The 26,683-nt window shown below is 38.0% G+C and overlaps 1 protein-coding gene across 7 annotated transcripts in view; it reads right to left on the bottom strand.

The window, feature by feature from the left end:
* The window catches only part of RBM27 (RNA binding motif protein 27), an 82,082-nt gene extending 57,723 nt beyond the window's left edge, over positions 1-24,359 (bottom strand). For 5 of the 7 annotated variants that reach the window (XR_009539616.1, XM_060143903.1, XM_060143905.1 and 2 more), the window contains exons 1-6: positions 24,115-24,359; positions 12,792-12,910; positions 10,413-10,537; positions 2,793-2,884; positions 1,931-2,124; positions 695-958 (exon numbers count right to left, since the gene is read on the bottom strand). Coding sequence is in view for 6 of the 7 variants with exons in the window: in XM_060143903.1 (XP_059999886.1) it covers positions 695-958; positions 1,931-2,124; positions 2,793-2,884; positions 10,413-10,537; positions 12,792-12,910; positions 24,115-24,173 (853 nt within the window). In the remaining variant the exon portion in view is untranslated. The remainder of the gene's footprint in view (positions 1-694; positions 959-1,930; positions 2,125-2,792; positions 2,885-10,412; positions 10,538-12,791; positions 12,911-24,114) is intronic. The other 2 variants (XM_060143904.1, XM_060143907.1) reach the window with 1 other exon arrangement.
* Positions 24,360-26,683: the final 2,324 nt, after the last annotated feature.

Genomic DNA, 26,683 nt, shown 5'->3' with positions numbered 1-26,683 from the left:
GGGAAGGAGATCTTTGTGGCTGGAAGACCAGGGTGACAGCGATTTAATGCTTGAATCATGTGATTCTATTCCCTACTTAAAAATAAATAAAATGTAAAAATATATACATTCTATATTTAGAGAAAAAATGTTATGATGTCTGTTATTTGCTTCAAATAATACAGGCCAGGGAGAAGTGGTGGAAGTATACACAAAAACAAGATTGCCCATGAGTTAACGCGAGATCATGGATACACTAGGGTTAATTATATTATTCTGTCAACTTCTGTAAATATTTAAATATTTCCATAATAAAAAATTAAAATAAATGCACGCACACACACAGCCTGATCCATTCATTCAAATGGAAAGTTAGCAAGTTAAAATTGTAAGTAGGTTATACATGCTTATTAACAAATTCCCAGGGACAAACACCACACAAAAAAATTAAAATTCCTAGTGTCTACCAAAGTTTGTGGTATACTTATAGTGTTTGAAGTAACAAGAACAACAAAAAACAAACTAAAGGGTAAAATTTAAACATTCTGTTAACAAGAGCCAAACTATTACACCCAACAAGAAGCATATGCCAAAAGAGATTCTCCTCCTCATTCACCCCTTTTAATAAAATCCAGACTGTAATGAAAAGGTATGCACTACTAGCAACATTTGCTTTACTAGTACTTTGGGGTACAATATAGAAGAGAACTTTTACCATCATAATCTCTGCATCGCCTCTTTGGTGGAGGGTTTCGACCAAAAGAATTGGAAGAGCTATGATTATTATAGTAATTAGACCAACTCTCCGTTGTGTTTTCAGAGTGGTGCGCAGGTGCGATCACAGTAACAGTGCTGGGAATAGACTGTGCCCCAGAGGAATACTGCTCAGAAGAGTTCGGAGGTGGTGCAGACACAGACACGTAGGAACTCTCCAAGTCATTCCTCTCACTCTTAAACTTTGATCTTTCCCTATGTTCTGCTTCAGAGACAAAATAAAAACAAGAAACAAGTAAGATCAGACATCTATGTTCTTAAACTACATTTATTTTCTCACAGAAAAAGAAAGATGAGAATACTGAAGTAAACTTACTGAGCTGTCCATATTTCAAAGTGCTCTCATTATTAATATATCTTAAAACCAGGAACATCAACAGTGTGACATATTTTGACCAGTAACTTGTATAAAATCATCTTTTATAACATCAACATCAATACAAAATGAAGAAAGACCTGCTTCTCTACTGATATTTAATAAGAATGCTATCCAAGAACTGACTTCCAGGGCCTCCCTGGTGTTGCAGTGGTTGAGAGTCCGCCTGCTGATGCAGGGGACGTGGGTTCGTGCCCCAGTCCGGGAGGATCCCACGTGCCGCAGAGCGGCTGGGCCCGTGAGCCATGGCCGCTGAGGCTGTGCGTCCGGAGTCTGTGCTCCGCAACGGGAGAGGCCACAACAGTGAGAGGCCCACGGACCGCAAAAAAAAAAAAAAAAAAAAAAAGAATTGACTTCCAAACTGCTATCCTGGGAGATCAGTGGTTGGGATCCCAGTAATCTACTTAAATTTCTTTCTTTTTAATTTTAAATACTCTAATCAACCTTAAAGCAAATCAATTATTTTCAGTCGGGGGTGGGGGTAGGGGAGCAGGCAACCCTCTTCCTCCAGTAACAGCTTTGTTGACTAAAGGACATTTGTTTCAATTATACAACATGACTTAAGTCTACTCACATACGATGATGCACTTATGGATAGCTCTTTTTAGTCAAACTCCTTTAACTCCAACCTGAGACTAGAGCCTTGTCTTTAACAAAAATCAAGTTTTTTGAGATAATTCCAGATTTTACATTGTTCAAACATATTAAAGGTACAGTTACTTTTAAGGGACACTCTGGCACCCTTGTGATATAGGAAGATAAGCAACTACGGAGTTTTTTGGGGAAGGCTCATGGACCCACCAACATTCCTATTGGGATCCCGGTCTTTGCTGCGCCCCCGGCTTCGACTCCGACTTCGACTCAGGCCTCGGCTCTTACTCCGGCTCTTACTCCTGCCTCTTCTCCAGTCATACTTCTCACGGTACATTTCAGTCCGCTCATAGTACCGGTCATAGTCTCTCCACTTGCCATCGTCTCTTTTTTTCTCACGTGTCCTATAATACACAGATATGAAAGCCATATGTATGCTATAGAAACCAAGTCTGAAAACAAATCAGTAGTATGAAATATCCTCCTTGATTCACCAAAATTCATAGCTTCTATACTTTTCCAGAAACCATAAAACTACCATATAATTCCTCTAATCCATTATATAAAAAGAAAAAAACATTCCCTTCAAGTACACTGGGTGGGAAGAAATGAAAAAAAGAGGTGAATCCAAAGTATGGGGAGGGGTAAGAGGAAAAACATATTTAAAACTAGAAAAGACAAAAGGCTCAAAACAAAGTTTTCCTAAACAAAGACTAATTTTTTGATGGTAGGCTGATGATTCAACATATAAACTGCACTACTTGTAAGAAAATGCTACAGATGATTTTAATACTGAGCACCCCTAACAAAATGGAACATTTCATTAATATTCTCTAAGGAGACTGCTCCCACCCCTGAGGTCTTGGGGAAAGCACATAATGAAGACTGTTTATAAAAGGAAGAGAAAGTATGACAAAGACAAAAAACAGAGGGAATGGAAGGAAAAACATTTTCTTTCTTTAATCAGCGTAGAGAGAGGAGTAGAGCATATGTTAAAAATCCCTTTAATGCCCTTCTACGGTAACTGAAAAGTGAGTTATACATGTCTTCCTAATTAAAAATAAACACAAACCTTCGTTCACTAGATTCTGAACGAGTCTTCTGGGGACTAGGGTATTTCTTTTTTCTGCCATCTCGTTCTTCCTCTGCTGGTTCCTGAAATACCTACATGAAAATATTCATTAGAAACAAAAAGAGTCCTTCTATAAATTATAAACCACATCCACCTGATAATCTTTCCGGCACACGAGAGGGCACAAATATACTGAAATACTGAAGTCAAATCACATCCCCAAAAGCTGGTCAACAGGAAGAAGTAAAAAAGATGCTGAAATTACTTTAACAGCAATATGTTAATTTTTAAATGCTAACTTAAGGTAGAGAATAGGAGGAAAACAGCAACTCATTCTTTAAACCGAAACAGTAAAAATAGCAAATCTCTAAGTATCATATAGTAAAATGGTGTGTGTTTTCCTAATTACAGAATATATTCACACATTAATTCATTTGAGGAGAACTTCAGATTTATTTCACATAAAAGGTTTTGGGAACAAATGGTTAAGTTAACCACTGCTATAAAACTAAGTATTTCATGTGAATTATGGAAAAATGGTATTGGAATTACTGGAAATGTTAAGGCTTCTTTTAAAACTTAACAGTCAAGATTGACCAGAAATAGAGAACTAGTGATTCTATTATAGTTTTTAAACAGAAGTTAATCTCAAAACAAATATATGGCCTTTATCAGAGAGAAATGAAATAAAGACATTTGGAAGAGGTAAACAAATGCCCATCTAATGGAGAAGCTCATTTAAAAATACACAAATAAGCAAGTGAATGAATGGAACAGAAGATAACAATTTAGTAAAACTCAGGCAACATAAAATGGCAGCCACAGTATGGCAACCATATGGTGCTGACAAAAACACTCTACAATTATTAGACTATATTTAAAAATCATTCTTTCTACCAATTTACAGGAAATACAGAGGATGCAACCAGCAAAATCCAGAGTCAAAACTCCGTAAGACAAATGACTGAGTTTCTTCAACAAAACAAAATTTAAGGAAAAAAAGAGGGTGAAGAAAGGAAGAAGAGAGGTAGATATATAGGTAAGTATGAAAGGGGAATTTAAAGATATCAAGAGACTTAAAAGACATCAACTTGGAGAACTTTTTCCTTCTTTTCGCTGTTCTGTATTTTCTAAGGTTTTTTTGATGGACATGTATTAATTCACTCTGAATTTTTCTAATTTTAGGAAACTAGTTTTCGTTTTGTTTTTTTAAATTTTTAATTTTTTGGCTGCGTTGGGTCTTCGTTGCTGCACCCAGCTCTAGTTGTGGCGAGCGGGAGCTACTCTTCGTCATGGTGCGCAGGCTTCTCACTGCGGTAGCTTCTCTTGTTGCAGAGCACAGGCTCTAGGCGTGCGGGCTTCAGTAGTTGTGGCACACGGGCTTAGTTGCTCCGCAGCATGTGGAATCTTCCCAGACCAGGGATCGAACCCGTATCCCCTGCACTGGCACGTAGATTCTTAACCACTGCGCCACAAGGGAAGTCCCGGAAACTAATTTTCTATACTACTTTCTAATTAGTTTTTCTAATAGGAAAAACTATTCTTAAAAAGTTAAAGGAGCCAAGAGGAATAAAAACATAAAACAAAACAAAAACCTGTGCAAGAATGTTCACCGCAGCGTTATTTATGATAGGCAAAAAGTATTAACCATTTGCCTATTAATCCAAATATCCATCAACTGATGACCGGATAAAGAAAATATGATATATTCATAAAATGGGGTACTATTCTTCCATGAAAAAAAAGAGAAGTACTGATACGTGCTACAACCTGGAGGAACCTTGAAAGCATTATGCTAAGTGGAAGAAGCCAGTTATAAAAGACTACATACTGTATAATTCCATTTATATGAAATGTCCAGAATAAGCAAATCCATAGAGACTGAAAATAGATTAGAGGTTGCCTGGGGTGGGGGCTAGGGAGGGAAGCACTTGGAAGGTGATGACAATGAGTATGGGGTTTCTTTTTTGGAGGATGAAAATGTTCTAAAATGGATTGTGGAGACGGCTGCACAACTCTGACTACAATAAAAATCATCACATTTGTACATTTTAAATAGGTGACTTGTAAAGTTGGTGAATTACACCTCAATAAGCTGTTTAAAAAAAGTCAAAGGGCATGCACAATATGGATGAATCTCATAAAATAATGAGCTAACAAGGAAGCTAGACAAAGGACTGTATGACTTCTACATCCAGGAAGTGTCAAGTTTAGATTACAGAAGCTAAACTAATCGTTCTAATGGGTGATGGAAAACATAAAAAGATATCAAGAAATCCAAAGCAATATGGGTGAAATCTGATTTAGCATCCTGCAGTACACTACCAAACATGATTTTAAATCTCAAGCATGGTATTTAAGTGGAGAATAAAGGAGCGCTCCCTTGCTATATAACTAAATAAAATGCTTGATTTGTACAGATAAAAAAAAAAGTCTATGTGATTCTTGTAACATAAAATGAAAAAAACAGGAGTACATGGTATTAGAAATAAGAGTAGTAGTAACCCTGGGGAGAGGGAAGGGAGAGAGAATGAGAAAGAGGGAATTTTTTTAAAAAAAAAAAGGCAGTTCAACGAACTTGATTTAGATCTTGATTCAAACAAATGGGGAAAAAATGGACATTTATGAACAAATAGAAATTTAAACACTAAGTATCTGATGACATTAAGAAGTTACAGTTATTTTTATACACGATAAGAATACTTGGGCTTCCCTGGTGGAGCAGTCGTTAAGAATCCCCCTGCCAATGTAGGGGACATGGGTTCGAGCCCTGGTCCAGGAAGATCCCACATGCTGCGGAGCAACTAAGGGCTCGTGCACCACAACTACTGAGCCTGCACTCTAGAGCCCAAGAGCTACAACTACTGAGCCTGTGTGCCACAACTACTGAGCCTGTGTGCCACAACTACTGAAGCTTGCATGCCTAGAGCCCATGCTCCGCAACAAGAGAAGCCACCACAATGAGAAGCCCGCGCACTGCTACGAAGAGTAGCCACCGTGCGACACAACTAGAGAAAGCCCGTGAGCAGCAACAAAGACCGAACCCAGCCAAAAATAAATAAAATAAAAATAAATAAATTTTTTTTAAAAAAAAGAAAGAATACTTGAGGGCTTTAAAGATATAACCTTTTAGAGATACCTGCTAAGTATTTACAGATGAAATAATATGATGTCAGGAATTTGTTTAAAAATAATTTAAGAGGATCGAAAGTAGTTGAAGGTACAGAAAAAGACTGCCCACGGATCTATAATTATTGAAGAGGAAATGAGAGCTTCATGGGGACTCATTACATTTTGCCTTCCTTCAAGCATTTTCATAATAAAAACTTTTTATATAAGTTAAACAAAAATAATCTGTATTCTTTTCTATTTTAAATAAAATTTCCAGAACTTCCTGAGGTAAGGATATGTTTTTCCACAATTATGTAAAACTTTTACTCTGAAATGAGTTACATGGCACTAAACTGTCATATTTTTCTTGAACTAATATGAAGTATATGTAAAGACTTCATACTCCAAAACCTCTTACCTACTTTGAGCCTAGTATTCTAAGAATATGAAAAGTAAATTTCTTTATGGAATGAGATTATGACCAGACATGCTAATTTTAAAAGTTTTTCTTCTATGTTGTCCACCTGACTTAAATTCTTCTACCTCACATCTTCTTTTAGAAGTCTGATCATTACACACATATTTAAGACTTTTTAATTATTTATTATCTTCGTCTATCAGGGCTATACAAGTCTGAAAGCCTCCATTCCACTGGACCATTTTAGATATAAAAGTATACTAAGCAGGTATGTGGATGAGGCAGGATTGGCCCTGGATTGGTGAGCTGCTGGGGTGATGAATACTGGGAATTCATTAAATTATTCTGTCTCCTTTTGATGTGTACCGAAAAGTCTCTAAAACAGGGTTGTTTTTTTTTTTTAATTAAGTGAAATAAAGGTACTTTCAGAAAAACCAAACAGGGGAAAAACTGTGCCAGAGGCTCTCATATTTCCAGTCATAAATCTATGCAGTGGGTCTAAGAAAAAGTGCCTTCTAACGTTTCAGACGATTGTGATATACTGTGAATAAGGAATTATAATATCAAAGATCCACTATTTTCATGATTATTCTTTTGTATGTTCATGAACTCAGACAGACAGGGTAAAGGGTTTGATGACAACTAATTATAACCACAGCAAATTCAGAAGTGATTTTCCAAATGCAGATAGAACACACTGTGCTTCATAAATTATGGCACATATATACCAAGTGTTTTTCCAGCCCCAGGATGAGTTGTGCCAATGATCCAACTTCTCTCACCCGCTTCCCTGTGTGACCAATAGTTTTATTGTAAAACTGATGGTACCGTGTAGCTGGGGACCAAGGGAGAAAGTTAAAACAGCTAGTCCTCAGATTTGCTCCCGTGCTCAGAGCAACTGCATCAACTGAGCACAGACCAGAAAAAGAGATAATTAGCCAAAGGCAGTGCTACCTCAAATCCCCTTCCTTCAATGTTATCTAACAATTACTGTAAACTATTATATTTACACACTATTCTACAAGCTATTATTTGTTAGTAATGACAATTAAGTTACGTATAAAAGCTTAGAAAATGGGGAAAATGCCAGACAGCATCATTTGGGGTAGTTATACATATACAGAAGCTGAAATCCATTTTTCATAATTTTCAAAATTAGAATTTACTACAAAGATACAAAATGAAATAGTGCAACAATTTGGTTTTCTTAAACTGTTCTTTCAAAACTCAAAATAATGCAATTTTCCTCATATTCAAATGAGCTGTCTTTCAAACAGACACTTCCAATCCACTGACCTTCAATGACTGTAAAAAAGGACATACACTGCAAAACTTTTAACTTATTATAAAAAGATTTAACATATACCTTTTTTTAAGTTCCCTGACCAGGGATTGAACCCACACCCTCGGCAGTGAAAGCGCGGAGTCCTAACCACTGGGGAGCCAGGAATTCCCTAACCTATACCTTAAACCAAAAATTATACACTATCAAGTATGGAAGTAAAGTTTCTTCCTATTTCCATTACTTGAAGAAACATACTGGGAGCCCCTTCTTTTTTTTTCTTTTTTAATTGATGTATAGTTGATTCATAATGTTGTGTTAATTAGTGCTGTATAGCAAAGTGACTCAGTTATACATATATATATATATTCTTTTTTAATATTCTTTTCCATTATGGTTTATAATAGGATATTGAGTATAATTCCCTGTGCTATACGGTAGGGCCTTGTTGTTTATCCATTCTATATATACAAGCTTACATCTGCTACCCCCAACCTCCCAATCCACCCCCCCAGCCTCCTTCCCCCTTGCAACCACCAGTCTGTTCTCATGTCCATGATGCTGTTGCTGTTTCATAGATAGGTTCATTTGTGCCATATTTTAGATTCCACATATAAGTGATATCATACGGTACTTGTCTCTCTTTCTGACTTACTTCACTTAGTATGATAATCTCTAGCTGTATGCCCCTTCTATTTTAAAAAGACTTTACGAGACAACTAGAGAGCATGAGCCAAAAACAAAAAAGTGACAGTAATCTCAAGTGATCTTTTTTTTTTTTTAATTTTTTTGCGGTATGAGGGCCTCTCGCTGTTGTGGCCTCTCCCGCTGCAGAGCACAGGCTCCGGACGCGCAGGATCAGCGGCCATGGCTCACGGGCCCAGCCGCTCCGCGGCATGTGGGATCCTCCCGGACCAGGTCACGAACCCGTGTCCCCTGCATCGGCAGGCGGACTCTCAACCACTGCACCACCAGGGAAGCCCAAGTGATCTTAATTAAGTATAGCTACATTTTGTTTTCTTTTAATGTTGGATCAGTTCAATCAAGCTAGCATTTAAAACTGTATCAAAGAGACTTCCCTGGTGGTCCAGTGGATAAGCCTCTGCGCTTCCACTGCAGGGGGCACGGGTCCAATCCCTGGTCTGGGAAACTAACCATGCGTGTTGCATGGTGTAGCCATAAAAAAAAAAAAAAAAAAAAATGAGGATAAAAATGTATCAGAAATGACAACTAAATGCAACATGTGATCTTCAGAATGAATCTTGTACTGGAGAGAAAAAAAAACATGCTATAAAAAAGAGACTCTGTTGGGTCGATTGACAAAACTGGAAAACAGTAGAAGAAGACAGTAGATTAAAGTGTTTTATTGATGTTAGGGGACTTCCCTGGTGGTCCAGTAGCTAAGACTCCATGCTCCCAATGCAGGGGGCCTGGGTTCAATCCCTGGTCAGGGAACTAGATCCTGGATGCCACAACTAAGAGTTCGCATGCCGCAACAAAAAGATCCAAGTCACAATGAAGATCCTGCATGCCGCAATTAAGACCCAGTGCAGCCAAATAAATAAATAAATATTTTTTTAGAAGTGTTTTATAGGTGTTAAACTTACTGAAACTGATAACGGTACTAAAGCCATCTAAGAGAATATCCTTATTCTTATGAAATACACAGAGTATTTGGGGATCAAGGGTCATGATGTATCTGATTTACCCCCAAATGATTCAGAAAAAATAGTTCTGGGTGAGGATATATAAAGAGAGGAAACAGGGCAAATCTTCAATAGATGAATCCAGGTAGATGACAAACAGGTGTTTTGGGTAGTATTCTTTTAATTTTTCGGTTTAAAATTATTCCCAAATAAAAAGTTTATTAAATAGTTATAACAAAAACAAAAGTTGGGAAATACCTCTATATAATAACCAACATTTATGTGCCAGGCACTGGACTAGGGTGTGGGGTGGGGGGTGGTGTATAAATCTCATTTAATCCTCAATGAGACAAGTACTACTATGATCATCATTTTGCTGATGTGAAAATGAAACAAAGAATAACTTATTTTAAAGCTACTATTTTAATTCATACAGCCTAATTTTGGAGCCCATATTCTCATCATGTAATACTAAATACTATGACATCTATATATAAAAAGAATTACAAATGAACTCCGTAAAATTTCCTCCTTGGTTCAAACAATTAGACTACCATCTAAATCATGTTTTTATACTTCAACACTGTAAAAACATTTATTTTCCTTTTCTTTCCTATGTTGAAAGTGATGTTTATAATTCCATTAACTAAAAAAAACTATATGGTTAAAAAAGAAGAAATGGTTTCTCTTCACATGAAAATGATGTAATGATTTCTCTTGAGGTTTCATTAATACTTTACTTTCACTCAAGCCTATTTTTTTTTTTTAATTTTATTATTTTTTTTGGCTGCGTTGGGTCTTTGTTGCTACGCAGGCTCTCTCTACTTGCAGTGAGCGGGGGCTACTCTTCGTTGCGGTGTTTCTCATTGAGGTAGTCAAGCCTATTTTTAACCAAGTTTTCTTTTTCTAAAAGTCACTGGAAAAGATTTCCCTGAACTCCTCAATATTACTAAAATATTTCTTGTAACACTAAACAAGCTATCTGAAATTCTTCCAACTCCTCAAGTCCAAGGAACTAAGAAGCCCTGATAAAGAATCTGCTCTATGCCCAAAACCCAGAAACTTCCATCAAGAGAGCTCTAAAGAGGCCAACTACCAGCTAAGAATGATACTGGTAATAAGATCTAAGAAGCGCCCACAGGCAAAAGAAAACTCTGCATTACCTCTTCTTTAACTTCTTCTTTTTCTTGGACTGGTGGTTTTGGCTCAGGCTTAACTGGTTCCAAAGGTGGAAGGTAGTTCTTAGTATAGAGACTTTCAAATAGTTTATCCACAAAACCTGAAGTCTCTAGGAGAAGAAATAATATGTGTTACACAAACAAACACCAAAAGTTTGACAACACTATTGGCAAAGCTGAGGAAAGTGGGACACCTCATACGCTGCTGGTGGAACTAAAAATGAGCCTAACCCTTATGGGGGAGAACCCCTCTTATGGGTTTTAAAACCCTTTGAACATACTTGCACATGTACAGAATGTTTTATATGCAAGATTGCTTGTTTGAGTATGTAAAAGATTGGATACAACCCAAATGTCCATGAATAAGAGACTATTTAATAAATTATATGACAACTGAACAGAACAGAGTGGCTATAAAAAGAATGCGTACTGATAATATCAACTCTCAAAGATATAAGATTAAATATTTTATCTATTTATATTTGCATTAAAAAAAACCCTGAAAGGACATAAAAATGACAAGTTGTGCACTGGAGGTGGGAAGGGAGCAGATGAGGTGAGAGAGACTTTTCATGGCATATCATTATATTGTTAGATTAAATGTACTGCCTACTCAAAAATTTAATTAAAAATATTTTTAACTCAGTTGAAAAATAAACTTTGATATGAGAAGTGATATGAAAATATCATTTTGTGTTTTACTTAAGGGATGCTCTATTTTATAACTCTTCAGACTAATTGAATGGGGAGGAACAGATGAATTTATGACAAATTAAATGTCAAAATATTTATATTATGTTATTCAAACCAAAGTTAAATCACTTTCATTGGTCCTACCCCTCAGGAACAGCTAAAGAGCATATCAGAAGTACAACATAGACTCTGCTTACACTGCAACTATTACACATTTTACATAAATAGCTATTTCTAAATGTCAAATTAATTTTTCTTCAGAAAAGCATCTTTTCATAAACTTTTTTATGCTATTAATTTGTGCAGTAAGCATTTTCCATGATTATAAAATTGTGAGCTCTTGTTACACATAACTTTAAGACAAATTAATCAGACCGTTCAAAAGTCTTCATGTTCAGAAGACCTTCTTCATATGCTTCTGTATTTCTAAAGCATTTTTTAAAACATGTACTACTTTTGTAATTTAAAAGACATATATCATTACTATCTTTAATTAAAACTAAGTAATATAAATTAATACATTTAGAAAAGAAAATACTCATCGGTACTGGAAGAATCCTGTGTTAGATTTATTATGTATAAAAAGCCTTAAAAATGTCCCCCAAAATATGTAATCCTGTGTTTTAGATTGAGAAGCCATATTTACTATCTTTTCTTTCTCAGTAAATATTTGAGTTAAAGGGTATCGTCTCATCACCAACAGCTAGATCAACTAGTAAGTATGAATTATCCACATTCCTGTTTGTCCATTCAACAATATTTACTGAGTATCTTCTACATGCCAAGCCTGTAGGTTCTGAGTCACCAATCTCAACAAATGGAAAGACAAAGGGGAGGTGGGGAAAGAGATACACATAGATAAACAGACAAATAAACATATAACATGACAAGGAGTAACAAGTGCCATGAAAAAAAAATAAATAAAGCAAGGCTGGGAAGAAGAGAGAGTGATTAGGGGTATGGGGTATACTATATTGTATACAGGATGCTCAGGGGAAACCACTCGAGAAGATGACATTTGAGAAGAGACCAGAAACCATAAGAAACCATGTTTCAAGCAAGGGTAAACAGTGTTCAAAAGCCCTGAGCTGGGAACATGTCTGCCATGCTGAAAAAACAGCAAGGTAGTCAATGTGGCTAGAATAGAAAAAGTGAGGGGGAATGGTAGGAGATGAGGTCAGAGAAGCAGCAGGGAGGCCCCTAGTAAGCTCCGCAGACTACGGACAAGACTTTGATAAGATGATGAAGTTAAAGACACAAAGAGAAGAGGATCATGCCCATTTCTTCTTGGATATCAAGAAGCCCCGGCCAGGAAGAAGAAAAACAGATACCTTCATTGTCGTAATAAACAGTAAGAATAAGCAACTTCATTATCCTTAAATTGCTACCCCTCAACCATCAACCAGGCTCTACCACAAGCTGCAAGGGATTCATTCACCTAAAAAGCACTTGAGTTACCACTGCCTCAATATAGGAGAAGCAGAGAAGGAAAGGGAAAAAAAGTTTTGCCAAAATACACAATAAATAATTAAGCATGAATAGGTATATTCAAGTATTTAAAGGACCCTGACCAATTTCCTTCCTTTCAAGCTTTATCTTCAAGATTTTATCAGGAAGTTTTAAATTTAAAATCTTTACTTAAATACTTGGTTGAAGGCCTATAATAATTACCTTTTTGTAAAAATACGTCAAGTTGATCGGCACAAAAGGCTTTCAATTCTTTCTCAGGTTTGTCCTTCTTGACCAGTGCTACAACATAGTTGGCTAAGGCTGATGGGTCAGCATCACATCTAGTTAAACAAAGAGAAAACAAAAATTTTTAAACATTTTTTTCAAACACTGATGTCATTAATGAAGTCACCCCTATCTTAGAAAGCTTCAAGCCAAAAACTTTATTTTAAAAAGTGACTGCAAACAAAGGCGACTATTTTAACAAAGAGCATATATATAGTACAAGTAAGTTTTTCTTTTTCTGCTTATTCTTATAAAATAATTTGTCTCCTATTTTCAATGTTCTAATCATACTCAGAATTTTGGACCAAATCTACATTTATTTGCTCTCAGTGGTAATAGGGAAAGAGTGGCAACGGACCCTTAAGTTGCAGCTTGACTCCCAGCCTGCAGAAGCACTATCAGTATCTTCAGGAACTATTGGTTCCACATGATCAATGAATAAGAAGCAGGGAAAGTGTGATGCGACAGCTTTCCCCATTCCCTATAACCCCAAGCACCAACATCTAAAAATGGCAATCAATTTCCACTACTAATCTTCTCAGTGAGTATCTTAAGGATCTTTTTAAGATAAAAAGTGAGAACACAAGAAGGATGTCACCTTAAATTTTATTGGCAAACACTTCGGCAGCTATAAGCAAGAAAGAAAAGATCTGGGAGAACAGAAAGGACAAGAGAAGTGGTGAAAGGGCAGCATAGATAACCTTTGTCTACATCACTTTTTCTTTTTTTTTCTAGTCAGTAGTAGTAACCTGACTTTGACATTCAAAATTATCTCCTATGCCAGGGCAGCACATGATCCTTGAGTAGCAATTTGCCAGACTTAACATTTTACATATATTACATGAAATAGAAAGTTTCCATTTTATAAAAAATATTTAGGGCTTCCCTGGTGGCGCAGTGGTTGAGAGTCCGCCTGCCGATGCAGGGGACACGGGTTCGTGCCCCAGTCCGGGAAGACCCCACATGCCGCAGAGCGGCTGGGCCCGTAAGCCGTGGCCGCTGAGCCTGCGCTCCGCAATGGGAGAGGCCACAACAGTGAGGGGCCCGCGTACCGCAAAAAAAAAAAAAAAAAAAAAATACACACACTTATATATTTATATTCTATTTTCCCCATAAATGTACACTTAAGTAACAAATCCTTTGTGGCTTCACAGCACTGTTGTGAAGGTAAAATGAAAAAATTCAGAATGATAGTAAATAAAATCATTATGCAAGCAAAGTGATCACATCCCTATAATACACTATTCAAATCTAACTAATCTTATTCTATAATCCTTGGGCCTCTACCATCAATCAGAAAGTTAAAAAGTTTCAGTTCAAGGTATCAATCACATTTCCAATAACTTTATGAGATTACTAAATAAAAAACAAGCACCAGCACCCTTACTTCCTTTCTAGTGTAATGTATACTTTTAAAATTAATAATTCCAATAAAATAGCAGACTTTTTCATTGTCAATATTAACACTGTTTCAGGCAAGGCTGGTTCTTTAAATATCCATGCTCATTTCTGTACCAAATTCTAAGAGAGCAAATTGCAATTTTGTCAATTTTACAAAACTCAAAACTATAAAAAAAAAAAAGATGGGCAAAGGTCAAAGTGCACTAGGAGTATAAGTACACAGATGATGAGCTACATGTTAATTAAAAGAAAGCTGGAATTTTTAAGTAAAAACTATTACATTTTGGAGAATTATGAACAGATTACCTTAGTAAATCCAACTGCTAAATTCTAAAATGGATATATAGCATTTCCACTTTCAAAAAATGTTACCCGGGCTTCCCTGGTGGCGCAGTGGTTGAGAGTCCACCTGCCGATGCAGGGGACACGGGTTCGTGCCCCGGTCCTGGAAGATCCCACATGCTGCAGAGCAGCTAGGCCAGTGAGCCATGGCCACTGAGCCTGCGCGTCCGGAGCCTGTGCTCCGCAACGGGAGAGGCCACAACGGTGAGAGGCCCGTGTACCACAAAAAAAAAAAAAAAATGTTGCCCATGCCATGCCAACCTTGGCACCTCCATAAACACCTTAAAATAGAGATGTGTAGATAGACTTCATTTCACTCCTGAGGACAGTAAGACCTTTGATCAGTATAGTTCTAATCAGCATTCAAATGGAGGAGAGGAAAAAGAAATTACATCTCTACCTTTACTTAGAAAGTTCAGATCCTGGATAAGGAAGATATTCTAAACACAGAGAGAGAGGATTTTTTTAAATAAGTAAGAATGGAAGAAAAGAAGCAATGTTATTTTCCCCAATGTTATAGGGACCTTCAAGGAGTCTCACGACCTAACAGGTATTAACACTGGGTAAGGATATAAAGTATCTAGTGAGAAACAGGCAAAACTCAGATTACTGGATATATGAGGTGAGTTAAACAAACCCAGATATCTTATACATATATTTAGTATTCAGACTCTGAAAAACAAATGCAGAGTTAGGTTGCTTCTGATGAAATACTTCTTGATGTGACAGTGTTAAAACTCAAGATGGGGGACTTCCCTGGTGGCGTAGTCATTAAGAGTCCACCTGCCAATGAACGGGACACGGGTTCGAGCCCTGGTCCGGGAGGATCCCACATGCCGCGGAGCAAATGAGCCCGTGCACCACAACTACTGAGCCTGCGCTCTAGAGCCCGCGCTCTGCACCAAGAGAAGCCACCACAATGGGAAGGAAGCCCGTGCACCACAACTAGACAAGGCCTGCGCGTAGCCAAAAAACCTCAAGATGAATAGTTACAAGAAGGTAAAAAAGTAGAAAAAGACTAGACACCAAGAAAAAAGAGTGATCACAGATTCTAAATATTTGTTTAATGTGAGTGAACAACTGACTGTTAATAACTGATAGTTAGAATTCTGCACCAAATACAAAAGCATGTTTACAGACAAAGGAATGGGACCATTTAAATTTAACAGCTCCTAATATGTATCCATAAATGCACTGTGAAGGAAATTGCCAGTCTGAAATAATGAGTCATGTTGAAACTTAAATACATTACGGAGTTTTTTGCTGTAATTTTCTATACCTCTATGATTGCTCTTATTTATTCTTTCATCACCACTTACCATATAATCTTTAAAAACTGACAATTACAATACAGTTGCAGCTATGGTACCAATACTAATAGTAGCCCAACAAGACTTCCAGAAGTGTGTCACAAAAATCTGAGCATGGTTAAGATCCTTGATAGGATCAAATGCAGGGCCACTTCCTACTTCTCTTACACAAAAAGCACTACCCAAGAAGAGTATTTAAAACCTTTTAGCTCTTCATTTGTAACCAAAACTTATGGAAATTCATTTCTGTTTAACTACAGGGACAAGTACATTTTGGAAAGAAAGACATTTTAAAATTCTGGAGCCATGGCTATGTTAGATACACACGTTTCTAGACAAAAAGGGGCTTCCATTATAACAAAGAGATTAGAAAAGGTAATAATATCCACCTAAAATTACTATTCTACTATAGTCTTTAAAAGACCCTAACAGCATAATCAATCAATTATTATTCATTTTATAGATACCTAAATCTGTAAATCTGTAAAGACAAATCATGTGATCCATTCAAGAGCAGGCAGGCAGCTTACCTGTGGAACTAAAACTCAGCTGCAATTCCATGCAAGTAAAATCTATCACAGCATATACATTTTACTAATGTTTATCTGCACAACAAATTAATGTGTTATAAGTCTCAACCAATAATCACCTTTCAGTTAAAATAAAGAACCAACAAAAGAAATTTCCTAAGTTTAATGGAAGTTACAAATGAGGATTCCTTAAAATTCACATCTTGCATAATAATGTCCTAAGAACGTTTCAATTATCTATCTTTTAATTTAAAAAATAAAAATTGACTAGAATTAATTTTTATTAGGGGAAGTGAACAGAAATATTGTCCTAAAAATCTCTTATCTGTAAAAACCTCAAATTTGTCTTTTTCCTTCTAAATCTCCATTGCAGGTTCTGACACATCTACTGAGCTAGCACCTCAGCTTTACAGATTTAGACATATACCCAATCCCAAGGACAAAGAGTAAAGGTTCTCCCTTACCTTAAGCCCCAAGCCAAGAAACACCACTAACCACTTTAGGAAAAAGCCAAGGCTACCTAAACCTCGTCCATTTTCAGAAAAATCTACTACATGTTTCTGAATGTGTGCTGTTTTACGTTCTACCTCAGTGTGATTTTTGTTTCAGAGGTGAGACAACTAATGACTACGCTACTGGACCACAGGAAAAAAACCTGATCCTAACGTGTATCAAAAGCCATTAAAAATGTTCATACTTAGGACTTCCCTGGTGGTGCAGTGGTTAAGAACCCGCCTGCCAATGCAGGGAACATGGGTTCGAGCTCTGGTCTGGGAAGATGCCACATGCCGCGGAGCAACTAAGCCCACGTGCCACAACTACTGAAGCCTGCACGCCTAGAGCCTGTGCTCCGCAACAAGAGAAGTGCCCGCTCGCTGCAACCAGAGAAAGCCCACGCGCAGCAACGAAGACCCAACGCAGCCAAAAATAAAGAAATTAATTAATTAATTTAAAAAAAATGTCCATACTCTTTTGACTAGTAGTTGTACTTATGGGAAACAAACCTCAGGAAATAAAGCCAAACGTAGAAAATTTTATGGGTACCTAAGAGACACTAAATACATATACATGTATTATATAAAAACAGCATTATTTTTAACAGAAAAAGTAAAGTCAAAGTAACCACTCTTATTGTTGAATGTTTATGAAACATTAGGCATCCAAAGTGGTTATAGAAACAATACACAAATATTAAAATGCTAACGTCAACTGGAGAAATCAAGATAAAAAATTTTACATTTGAGGGACTTCCCTGGTGGTCCAGTGGTAAAGAATCCGCCTCCCAATGCAGAGGATGCGAGTTCAACCCCTGGTCAGGGAACTAAGATCCCACATGCCACAGGGCAACTAAGCCCGCTCACCACAACTACTGAGCTCGTGCACCTCAACTAGAGAGCCCATGTGCCCCGGAGCCTGCGCACTACAACCAGAGACAAGCCCGCGTGCCACAAAGAAGAGCCCACGTGCCACAGCAAAGACCTGATGCAGCCAAAAATAAAAAAATTTTAGGGCTTCCCTGGTGGCGCAGTGGTTGAGAGTCCGCCTGTCGATGCAGAGGACGCGGGTTCGTGCCCCGGTCTGGAGGGATCCCGCGTGCCGCGGAGCGGCTGGGCCCGTGAGCCATGGCCGCTGAGCCCGCGCATCCGGAGCCTGTGCTCCGCAACGGGAGAGGCCACAACAGTGAGAGGCCCGCGTACTGCAAAAAAAAAAAAAAAGAAAGAAAGAAAGAAAGAAAGAAATTTTACATTTGAGTCTAATTACAGCTACATGAAAGTTCATACACAGAAGAGAAACTAGAAATAAATATATACAAATAATTTTATCCTCTTCTGTCCCTTCTACATTTTCTGTAACGTAATGCTTTTATTTCTACTTATAAAAAAGTAAAAAAACAGGAAGTCTGACACTGAGATCTATGTTCAGAATATTCCTTTGATAAGAAAGTACTGGAAAAATAAGTAAAATCTGAGTTGATTTTATCAGAGTATAAGTGAATAAATAACTATTAATTTCTAAGAACCTGTTAACTCATATTAAGAAACACAAATATTGGTACTTCTACTTCTTTTCAAATGAAAGCTTTCATACTCCCCTTCATTAATTAGGGGCTTTCATAAATGAATATGATGTAAAAGAAAATATCCCTAGATTTATCTGGAGGGGAAAATATATGACTCTCAGTTGTATCTCATTGTGATACTTGGACTATGGCTCCTAGTGCAGTAGCCCCCAGCTAAGCACACCCAGAATATTAGACTACTAAAACAAAATCTTACTTTTCTAATTGTGACCAACCTAAATATACATATAAGGACACTGATTCATTTAAACATTTACTGAGTCTTAACAAAATGCCAAGCATCTTGCTGGGTAATGGAATTACTTTGAGCAAGACAGACCTTGCCCTGCAGTCACAGGCTAAGAGATGGAAATGAAAACAAATAATTATAGTACAAAATATCAAATGCTTTAAAAAAAGAGATTAATAATGAAGTAACAACACTGTGAGAGGATGAGACAAGACAGTGGTAGGAAACATAAGGCTATAAAAGCAATATATGGCTTCTAGCCTACAACAATTGGGCCAGGGAGAATGAAGTCAGAAATATTTAGGAGGCGGACCAAAGGACATAAGAACAAATACCTTCCTAACTTAGTATACTATAACTTGCCAAGAAGTCTTCCGGTCAAAATAAGTCTCTTTCTGTGAAATAGTGAACGGCCTCCTTAAACAAGTCCCACAGGACTTTAGAGGCACACTATTTCTATAAAGCCACTACATATATTTCAGAAAATTATCACTACTTTTTGATCTTAAGAACATATTTACAAAATACTCATTTTACCCTTGTAGTTTATTTATCAGGGAGATGTGATCTAACAGCTGCTACATGGTGATTTTTCTTCCCATCTGAGCAACTGCAGAGATTACTAGTCAGAGTTAACTTGATAAGGACTGCAAACCTATAAGCAGCGTGTAAACTTTAGAGTTCAACCCAAGTATACACCCGCTGACCACGGAGTCATAAAATGACCTAAATGAACCTTATTGCTGCCTTTTCCATCATACTCAGAAATGAAACAGTCAATCTCCTGGTGCATTTTTTTTACAAAGACCTGAACTCACAGAAACTGCACACCAAGTCCTTTCACTAGCAATTCTTGTCCCTACCTATAGGGCCTGTAAGGAGAATCTAACCCTGTCATGCACTAGACTGATTACTTTGTAAGAGGTAGCAGCGCTTAACATTAGTAAGTAAAATATTTTTGCAAAAAGAGTTCAACATATTTTCACATTTCAAAAACCATAAAATTTCATTTATATTTAATGATTCTGAGGTACACAAAGCACTTTTTATAGCCTGCATCATAATACTCATATTAACTCTGTTTAATACAGGAAGGTTAGACAATCTCTCCAAAGTCAAACAGTGAATCACATATAGAACTAGAAGCTAAATGCCCTAAGTCACATAATGATGCTCTACTAAAATAGATACATGATAGATAAATAGATGGATACAACTGTCTAAAAATATTACAAACCCCATCACTCTTTTTAAAACATATTATCAGGACAATTTTTTGTTATTCATAGCTTTTTTTTCTTCCAGTTTTATTGAGATATAATTGACATACAGAACTATATACATCTGAAGTGTACAGCATTAATGATTTGATTTACATACATGAAATGATTACCACAATAAATTTAGTGAACATCATCTCATATAGACACAAAATAAAAGAAAAAATACACATTTTTTCCTTGAGATGAGAAGTCAGGATTTACTCTCAACTTTCATATGTAACGTAGCAGTATTAATTATACTAGTCATGCTTCACTTCCCTAGTACTTATACATCTTATACCTGGAAGTTTGTGCCTTTTGACTGTCTTCAATTCCCCTCCCGCCACCCCCCACCTCTGGTAACCACAAATCTGATCTCTTTTTGTATGAGTTTGTCTGTTTGTTTTTGAAGTAAAATTGACCTACAACACTTATGTTAGTTCCTGGTGCACAACATAGTGATTCAATATTTCTATACATTACAAAATGACCATCACAAGACAAATTTTTACAATAAGCCTAACAAGCAGCAGTAAATTAGATGTATTTGTACGTATTTAACGTATGTAATATAAATAACTTAAAACATTCCTCATTAAAGACAGCATTTTTGGTAGAAACGCATGTTTGTTGTTGAAAACTGCTTGCCTGAACATTTCCTAAACTTGTAGAAATTTCTCTAGTGATTGATTTATCCCCAAGGTTTACTTAGACCCTTACCTTTAAGGAGTCCAAATACTTAAAATGAGCAATTATTTCTAATATAAAGAAACCCAACATGTCCTAGTTAAGCATAATCCCTACACAGTCTCTATAACTAGGATACCTAGGAGGTTTTGAAAGTGAAGAAAGATGAGGACCCCAAAGAAGATCTGTGAGTTCAGTCTGTTCGTGCAGTGGTAGGAAGAGACAAACTCCTTGACTAAGATGGTTTCTCTCCCCTTTACTACACTGCCAACAAAAATGGTACTGGGTTTCTCATAGCCAGCTAAGGAGTCATTTCTTCTAGCCTTCCTCCTTCTGATTTTCCTCTAGTAAAGTAATAGATATGTCCCACACCTACAAAAGGAGTGGAACGAAACAGATAAGCTCTAACAGCATGAGATTTCTTATTTGTCTACAGGGAATAATCACATACAAACTGGACTGGCTTAGTAATATCCTGTTACGTGCCTTCGTTTCACTATGACGAGGTGGACCATGCTTAAAAATCCCTAAAAATCAAAAACTTTTATAAATTTAGTTAACTTTTTTTTCTTTTTTTGGTCACCCGTGTGGCTTGCAGGATCTTAGTTCCCAGACCAGGGATTGAAGCTGGGCCCATGACAGCGAAAGCTCAGAATCCTAACCACTGGACCGCCAGGGAACTCCCTAAATTGAGTTAACTTCAAATTAAGCTAAATGAGAAAGTGCAATAGGAAATGATGTACACAGCTACAGTATGATTCCAACATATCCACTGCAACTACATTATATGAAAGCCTAACAACTGCTCTGAAATGCTATGTTGTAGCAACATGCCAATCTCCTATGAAAATTTTCTTGAATCTGGAATATGCAACAAGTAAATTTACAAATACAACCCACTTTAGCATATCATTTATTACATTTTAGGATGTCTAAACGAAAAATAATCTCCCATGACAACATACTAAGAATGAAAATATACGTGACCTCGGCATTTGCATTTACTATTTCTTATTAACACCTTCATCCAAAATCATTACTTATATGAGTTAAAAATAAGTATTTTAATTTTGTAGTTCTAGGAAAATCATTTGTATTATTAAAGTCTAAGCAGTGACTTTAGATCTTTTTTAACCCTAAAAAAGTAACAAAATTTTTATTAAAAGAAAAGATGCATGATGTGAGCTTTAAGTTGAACATATAACTCAAAACAAATGGGGAAACTAAACAGAAATAATCATTTCGAAAGATAATTTTTACCCATGAAAATTACAGAATATCTATGAAAAAATCAGTGTAAATAGTCAAAAAAAACCCTAGTGAAAACACGCTTAGGAGGTTTAAGTTCCCACCCAAACTAAATTCTGACATTAAGAAAGAAACCAAAAAACATTACCCAGACCAAAACATTTCAGGGAACTTTAAAAAAAGATAGCAATTAACTATAATGTTAAAACTTGTCACCTTCTACCCAAAACATAAAGTACACATTTAATACTTTCAAAAGGATCTCTACCAAAAAACTAAAAACACAAAGGTAAACAATATTCCAATAGACCTTTTTCTATTTCTAGCCTCTTCCATATATGGTCAATTTCACTAAATCTACTTCATGATTTCCCACCTTCATTTCCATCTTTGTGCTCCAAGCTTGTTACTGTGTGTAGGGAAAGTATGATGAACACTCAAGAGGCCCATATCCTTCTATAAAACTTTCAAGGGTGTCCAGAAGTCCCTTTCACTTTAATGAGACCATCACTAATGTAAAACTCAGAGGCTCTTAGTGTACATTTATTCATACCTGTGCTCTACTCACACACTCCTCGTCCTCAGAAAGCAAATAAATATCATTTCAGACATCAAAATGCTCCTAATGCTGTCTCCCTTTCCCATTCTACTTCCTTCACAAGGCTGACACACTGGACTATAGATGAGTCTTCCTAAGTGTTACCATCCCAACCCAAGAAACCAAAACGGCAAAACAACAAAAGTTAGTTAACAGGGTTTCTCAGGAGGACAAGGAAACACACCAACAGGGAAGTAGCTGTCTCCCAACAGCCCCAACTTCACCATACCTCCACACCTCCCCAACTACCCCTTCTTTCTGCCTCTGCAAAAACTCAACTTTTCCACTAAAGTGATCTGATCTAATGAATCAAAGCCTACCCTTCTCTTCATCTACCCCTTTTCTTTCAGCCAGAAAGCCCTCCCCTCCACTAGGAGGATAAGTAAGAAGAAGTGACAAGGGGGCAGCAAATGATCCCTTCCCATGTCTTCCTTCCCAAGAGAGTGAGATAGCACCTCTCTCCAACTCTCACTCCAGCTTTCCCTCTTTGCTCATGGAGATATGCTTCTGAGACTACCTGTGCCCCAGTGTCCCAAATAAGAACTTCACAACCCTGCCCCTTGAAAATGATTATAAAACCAACCAAAAGTTGATACTGCCGCTATTCCTTTCAAGGGTCCCAGCAATATTTCCACAACACTACCCAAAATATTTTTTAAAAAACAAGCCCCGCACCGATAATCCTACACCCCAATATCTTCAGTTGCCCTCTCAGGACTTACAAAACTCATTCTTCCTACTACCCCCCCCTTTTATCACTCCAATACCTGTATCCAAAAATCCCTAGAAGCTGCCGGTATACCCCTCCCAGCTCGTCCTCCAATAATATTAGATACCAGGGTAGTCCTTTCAACCCCCAATCAAACTTACAAAAATCTCAATTTTCCCAATCCCTAATGGTATTTAAAAATCATCAGCTCTCCTGGCACTATCAACTCCTCAATAATAACATCCCTCAATAGGCTTATCAGGTTCCCAATAATTCCTAAAACATTTCGATGCCCACAAATCCCTTTCAACTACCCTATTTTAATTCAATACTCTTGAACCTTTAGAACTCAGTACTTGCTATACATCTCTCAATGTCCCTACTCTCCCTTTCTCATGTTTTCAAAAGGTCCTCGATATTCTGCTTCTAGATCTTTTAGTCCCGTAATAATATTATTTGTAAAGCCCTTGATATCCTGATACTCCCTTCAAGATCCCGATATTCAAATTTTAAAATCCCTCGACAGCCCCGCTTTCTCCCTCAGTTCTCAAAGAGCAATGTTTTAAATTCCCTCACTTCCTTCAGCCCCTTTGAGCACCCCAATATTTACATTTAAAAAACCCTCGCAGTCCTCCCCGCACTCCTCCCCACCCCGGCCCCCCCAGCCACACCGCCTCTACGCCCCTGGCTCTCCCTCCCCCCCACCCTCACAATGGTGATAGTACTACAGAGAAGACGTCGCCGGGACCTCCCGACCGCGGCCCCTCCGCTCCGCCCTCCCCCACGCCGTTTCCCCTCCCCCCACACCCCCACGGGCCCCCAACGCCCACGTTCGCCAGCCCCGGCCCAGCCTGCCTCACTCACATCGGCTCCAATAACTTGGCCAGCCAGGACTTGAGGGCATCCACATCCTCTATGAGCATGGTGCACGGAAGGCGGGCTCCGCCGCCGCTCCTGTTCGGGCCTGCCGCGGGTCGCCCCTCGCCGCCTCCTGACGCCTTCTTCACAGCTCTCAGTGCCCCAGCCCACCGGGCATCTTAGGAGACTTCAACCTACTCCCCCGGCCGGGGCCTAACAGGAACTAACCCAAGAGCCCTCACTCAACGTAGCACGACGGCACGAAAGGGCGGGAGACAGCGTCGAGTGGCGGGCGCGGGAACCAATAGGAGACAGAGGGGCCGTGCGCGCAAAGCCAATGAAAAGGCTCGTTCGCCCCGCCCGCCTGTCGTACCCAGTGGAGGAGGAGGGATTTAGCAAGGTAGGTAGAGAGCTTAAGTGAACTCCTGGTGCAAGATGGTATCTTGGAGAAGGTGCTGTGGCTCTTAAAGGGGCCGCGGCGCCTTTTTTTTTTTTTTTTTGACCACGCCGCCGACCGCCGCGGAATACCGCTGTCTGCTGCTGGAAGTGCGTGGGGGAACCCGGCGAGACCCTCAGACTGGCTCCTTCGTCTCGTTTTTTCCTGGAAGCACACACTCGTGTCCCGAAATGACTCAGCTGTAGTAAATCTGCAACACAACGTGAAATACGTTCACGTTCGACATATCGTACAGAACGCAAAATTTTACTTTTTTTCCTCGTACACTCATTTTGCTCGGCACACATACCGGTATCTTTTGCTGCTGTGCTTAAATTATGCAAAATGCTATGGCAACCATGCCTTGGACTCCAATAATCGTCATTTTTAAAACGTGGCGCAACGGTTGTAAAAAGCTGAGGCCATTTCAATTTTACCAGTATTTTAAATATATTTTTTATTTAGGAAGAAAAAGGATTCCAATTTTTACAAAAATTCTCTCTTCATTGCCTATCTAAAATTCAGTGGGAGTTTAGTGCAGGGAGGATTTTCGTCAGAAAAAAAGTTTTTAAAAATAATTTAAAAAAATTGAAATCACTGAAATAGACAGTTTAGACTGTACTAGATGAAAAATCCCTTTTGGAGTTTTGAAATGACTGGCTTGGCACTGGTGTTAGAATGTTATTTAACAACAAATACTGAGCACCTGCTATATACCAGCACTGTGTAAGGCGCTAGGATTCCAATGGTGAGCAAAACAGAGTCCCTTCTCTTAGAAAGCTGAACAGTATATGGGATAATGCATTATAATCATAACACTATGAAAAATACCTGATGAGCACACACCTCATGTAAAAGAGACGGGTCAACCCAAAATAAGCAGGCATGCTATATATATATGGAGCAGGTGTAGGCAAACTTTTTCTGTAAAGGGCTAGACAGCAAATATTTTTGGTTTTGTGGGCCATGAGGTCTCTGGCAACTACTCAACTCTGCCCTCTTGGCATGAAATAGGCCATAGGTAATATGTAAACAAACGATTATGGCAGTGTTCCAATAAAACTCGTATGAAAATTTCAATTTTAGAGAATTTTCGCAATATATCGTTCCCTTGATTTTTTTTTCAACTATTTAAATGTGTAAAAGTTATTGTTACCTCGCAGGTGTCCAGAAACAGATGTCAATATGGTTTGGCTTGCAGGCCGCAGTTTGTGGACCCCTTACCGTAGAGTGATAAAAGCGAAGTGCACTTAAAAATCATCTAGTGAAACTCCTTCACTGACACCTCCTCCCCAACTTTGCGTATGAGAAAAAAAGCCCAGAGAGACTGAGGATTTACGCAGAATTGCACATCTGTCAATGGAGCAGAAGTAACATCCACATCCTCCAACAGCAAGCCCAGAGCGTTCCCACATTCAACTGTTGCCTCTTCTTCCGTCTCACCTCCCCTTCTTGCTTTATGCTTATCCACATTTTCCCTTTACTTCTTTCCACTACAGAGATGAAGTGTTACCCCCAAGTGACAGAAATTTTAAAAAGAGAAATGTAAAAGTGATTTGATTAGGCCTAGGGCTAGGCAAGAACCTGATAGCATGATTGATATGGAATATGAATCGCCTTTATCACAGTAAATCACTCCTCTGCAAGAATTTCAAGGTACTTTTCAAATGTATTTATAGAACAAATTTTTCAAGCCTTACTTCAGAGGTGAGGGTGTTGAGATACCAACTTCCTAGAGACCAAGGGCATTATTTAACCAACACAGAGAGTAGAACAGACATGATTACAGTAGCAATATCTGGGTTTGGAGACCCTGGATAATTTATTCCTTTCCCCCTATTTTTCAAATGTGATGTTACTACTTTTATAAACTGAATAGAATAAAATAGATAGATGGATATAAACTAGTATTTTGAATGTAGATGTTGAACTCCAAACTGTGTCTTGAGAAATTGGCATCTATAGAAGAGTTGCTTTTCCAGAAGTGGAAGTGGGATACAATACAGGCAATCCCACTCCCATGCCCGACTCACTCCATTTGCTAAACAGTTGGTTCAGATTTGGTCAGTAGCCATGGCCCAGAATTTTCCATATACTTTATATGTTGTATGCACAGAACTGACTCATCTGAAGTCCATG

This window comes from Lagenorhynchus albirostris, chromosome 3 (genome assembly GCF_949774975.1).
Source record: "Lagenorhynchus albirostris chromosome 3, mLagAlb1.1, whole genome shotgun sequence".
Lineage (NCBI taxonomy): Eukaryota > Metazoa > Chordata > Mammalia > Artiodactyla > Delphinidae > Lagenorhynchus > Lagenorhynchus albirostris.
The sequence above is the reverse complement of the archived record's forward strand: the minus strand, read 5'-3'. Positions and strand labels throughout refer to the sequence as shown.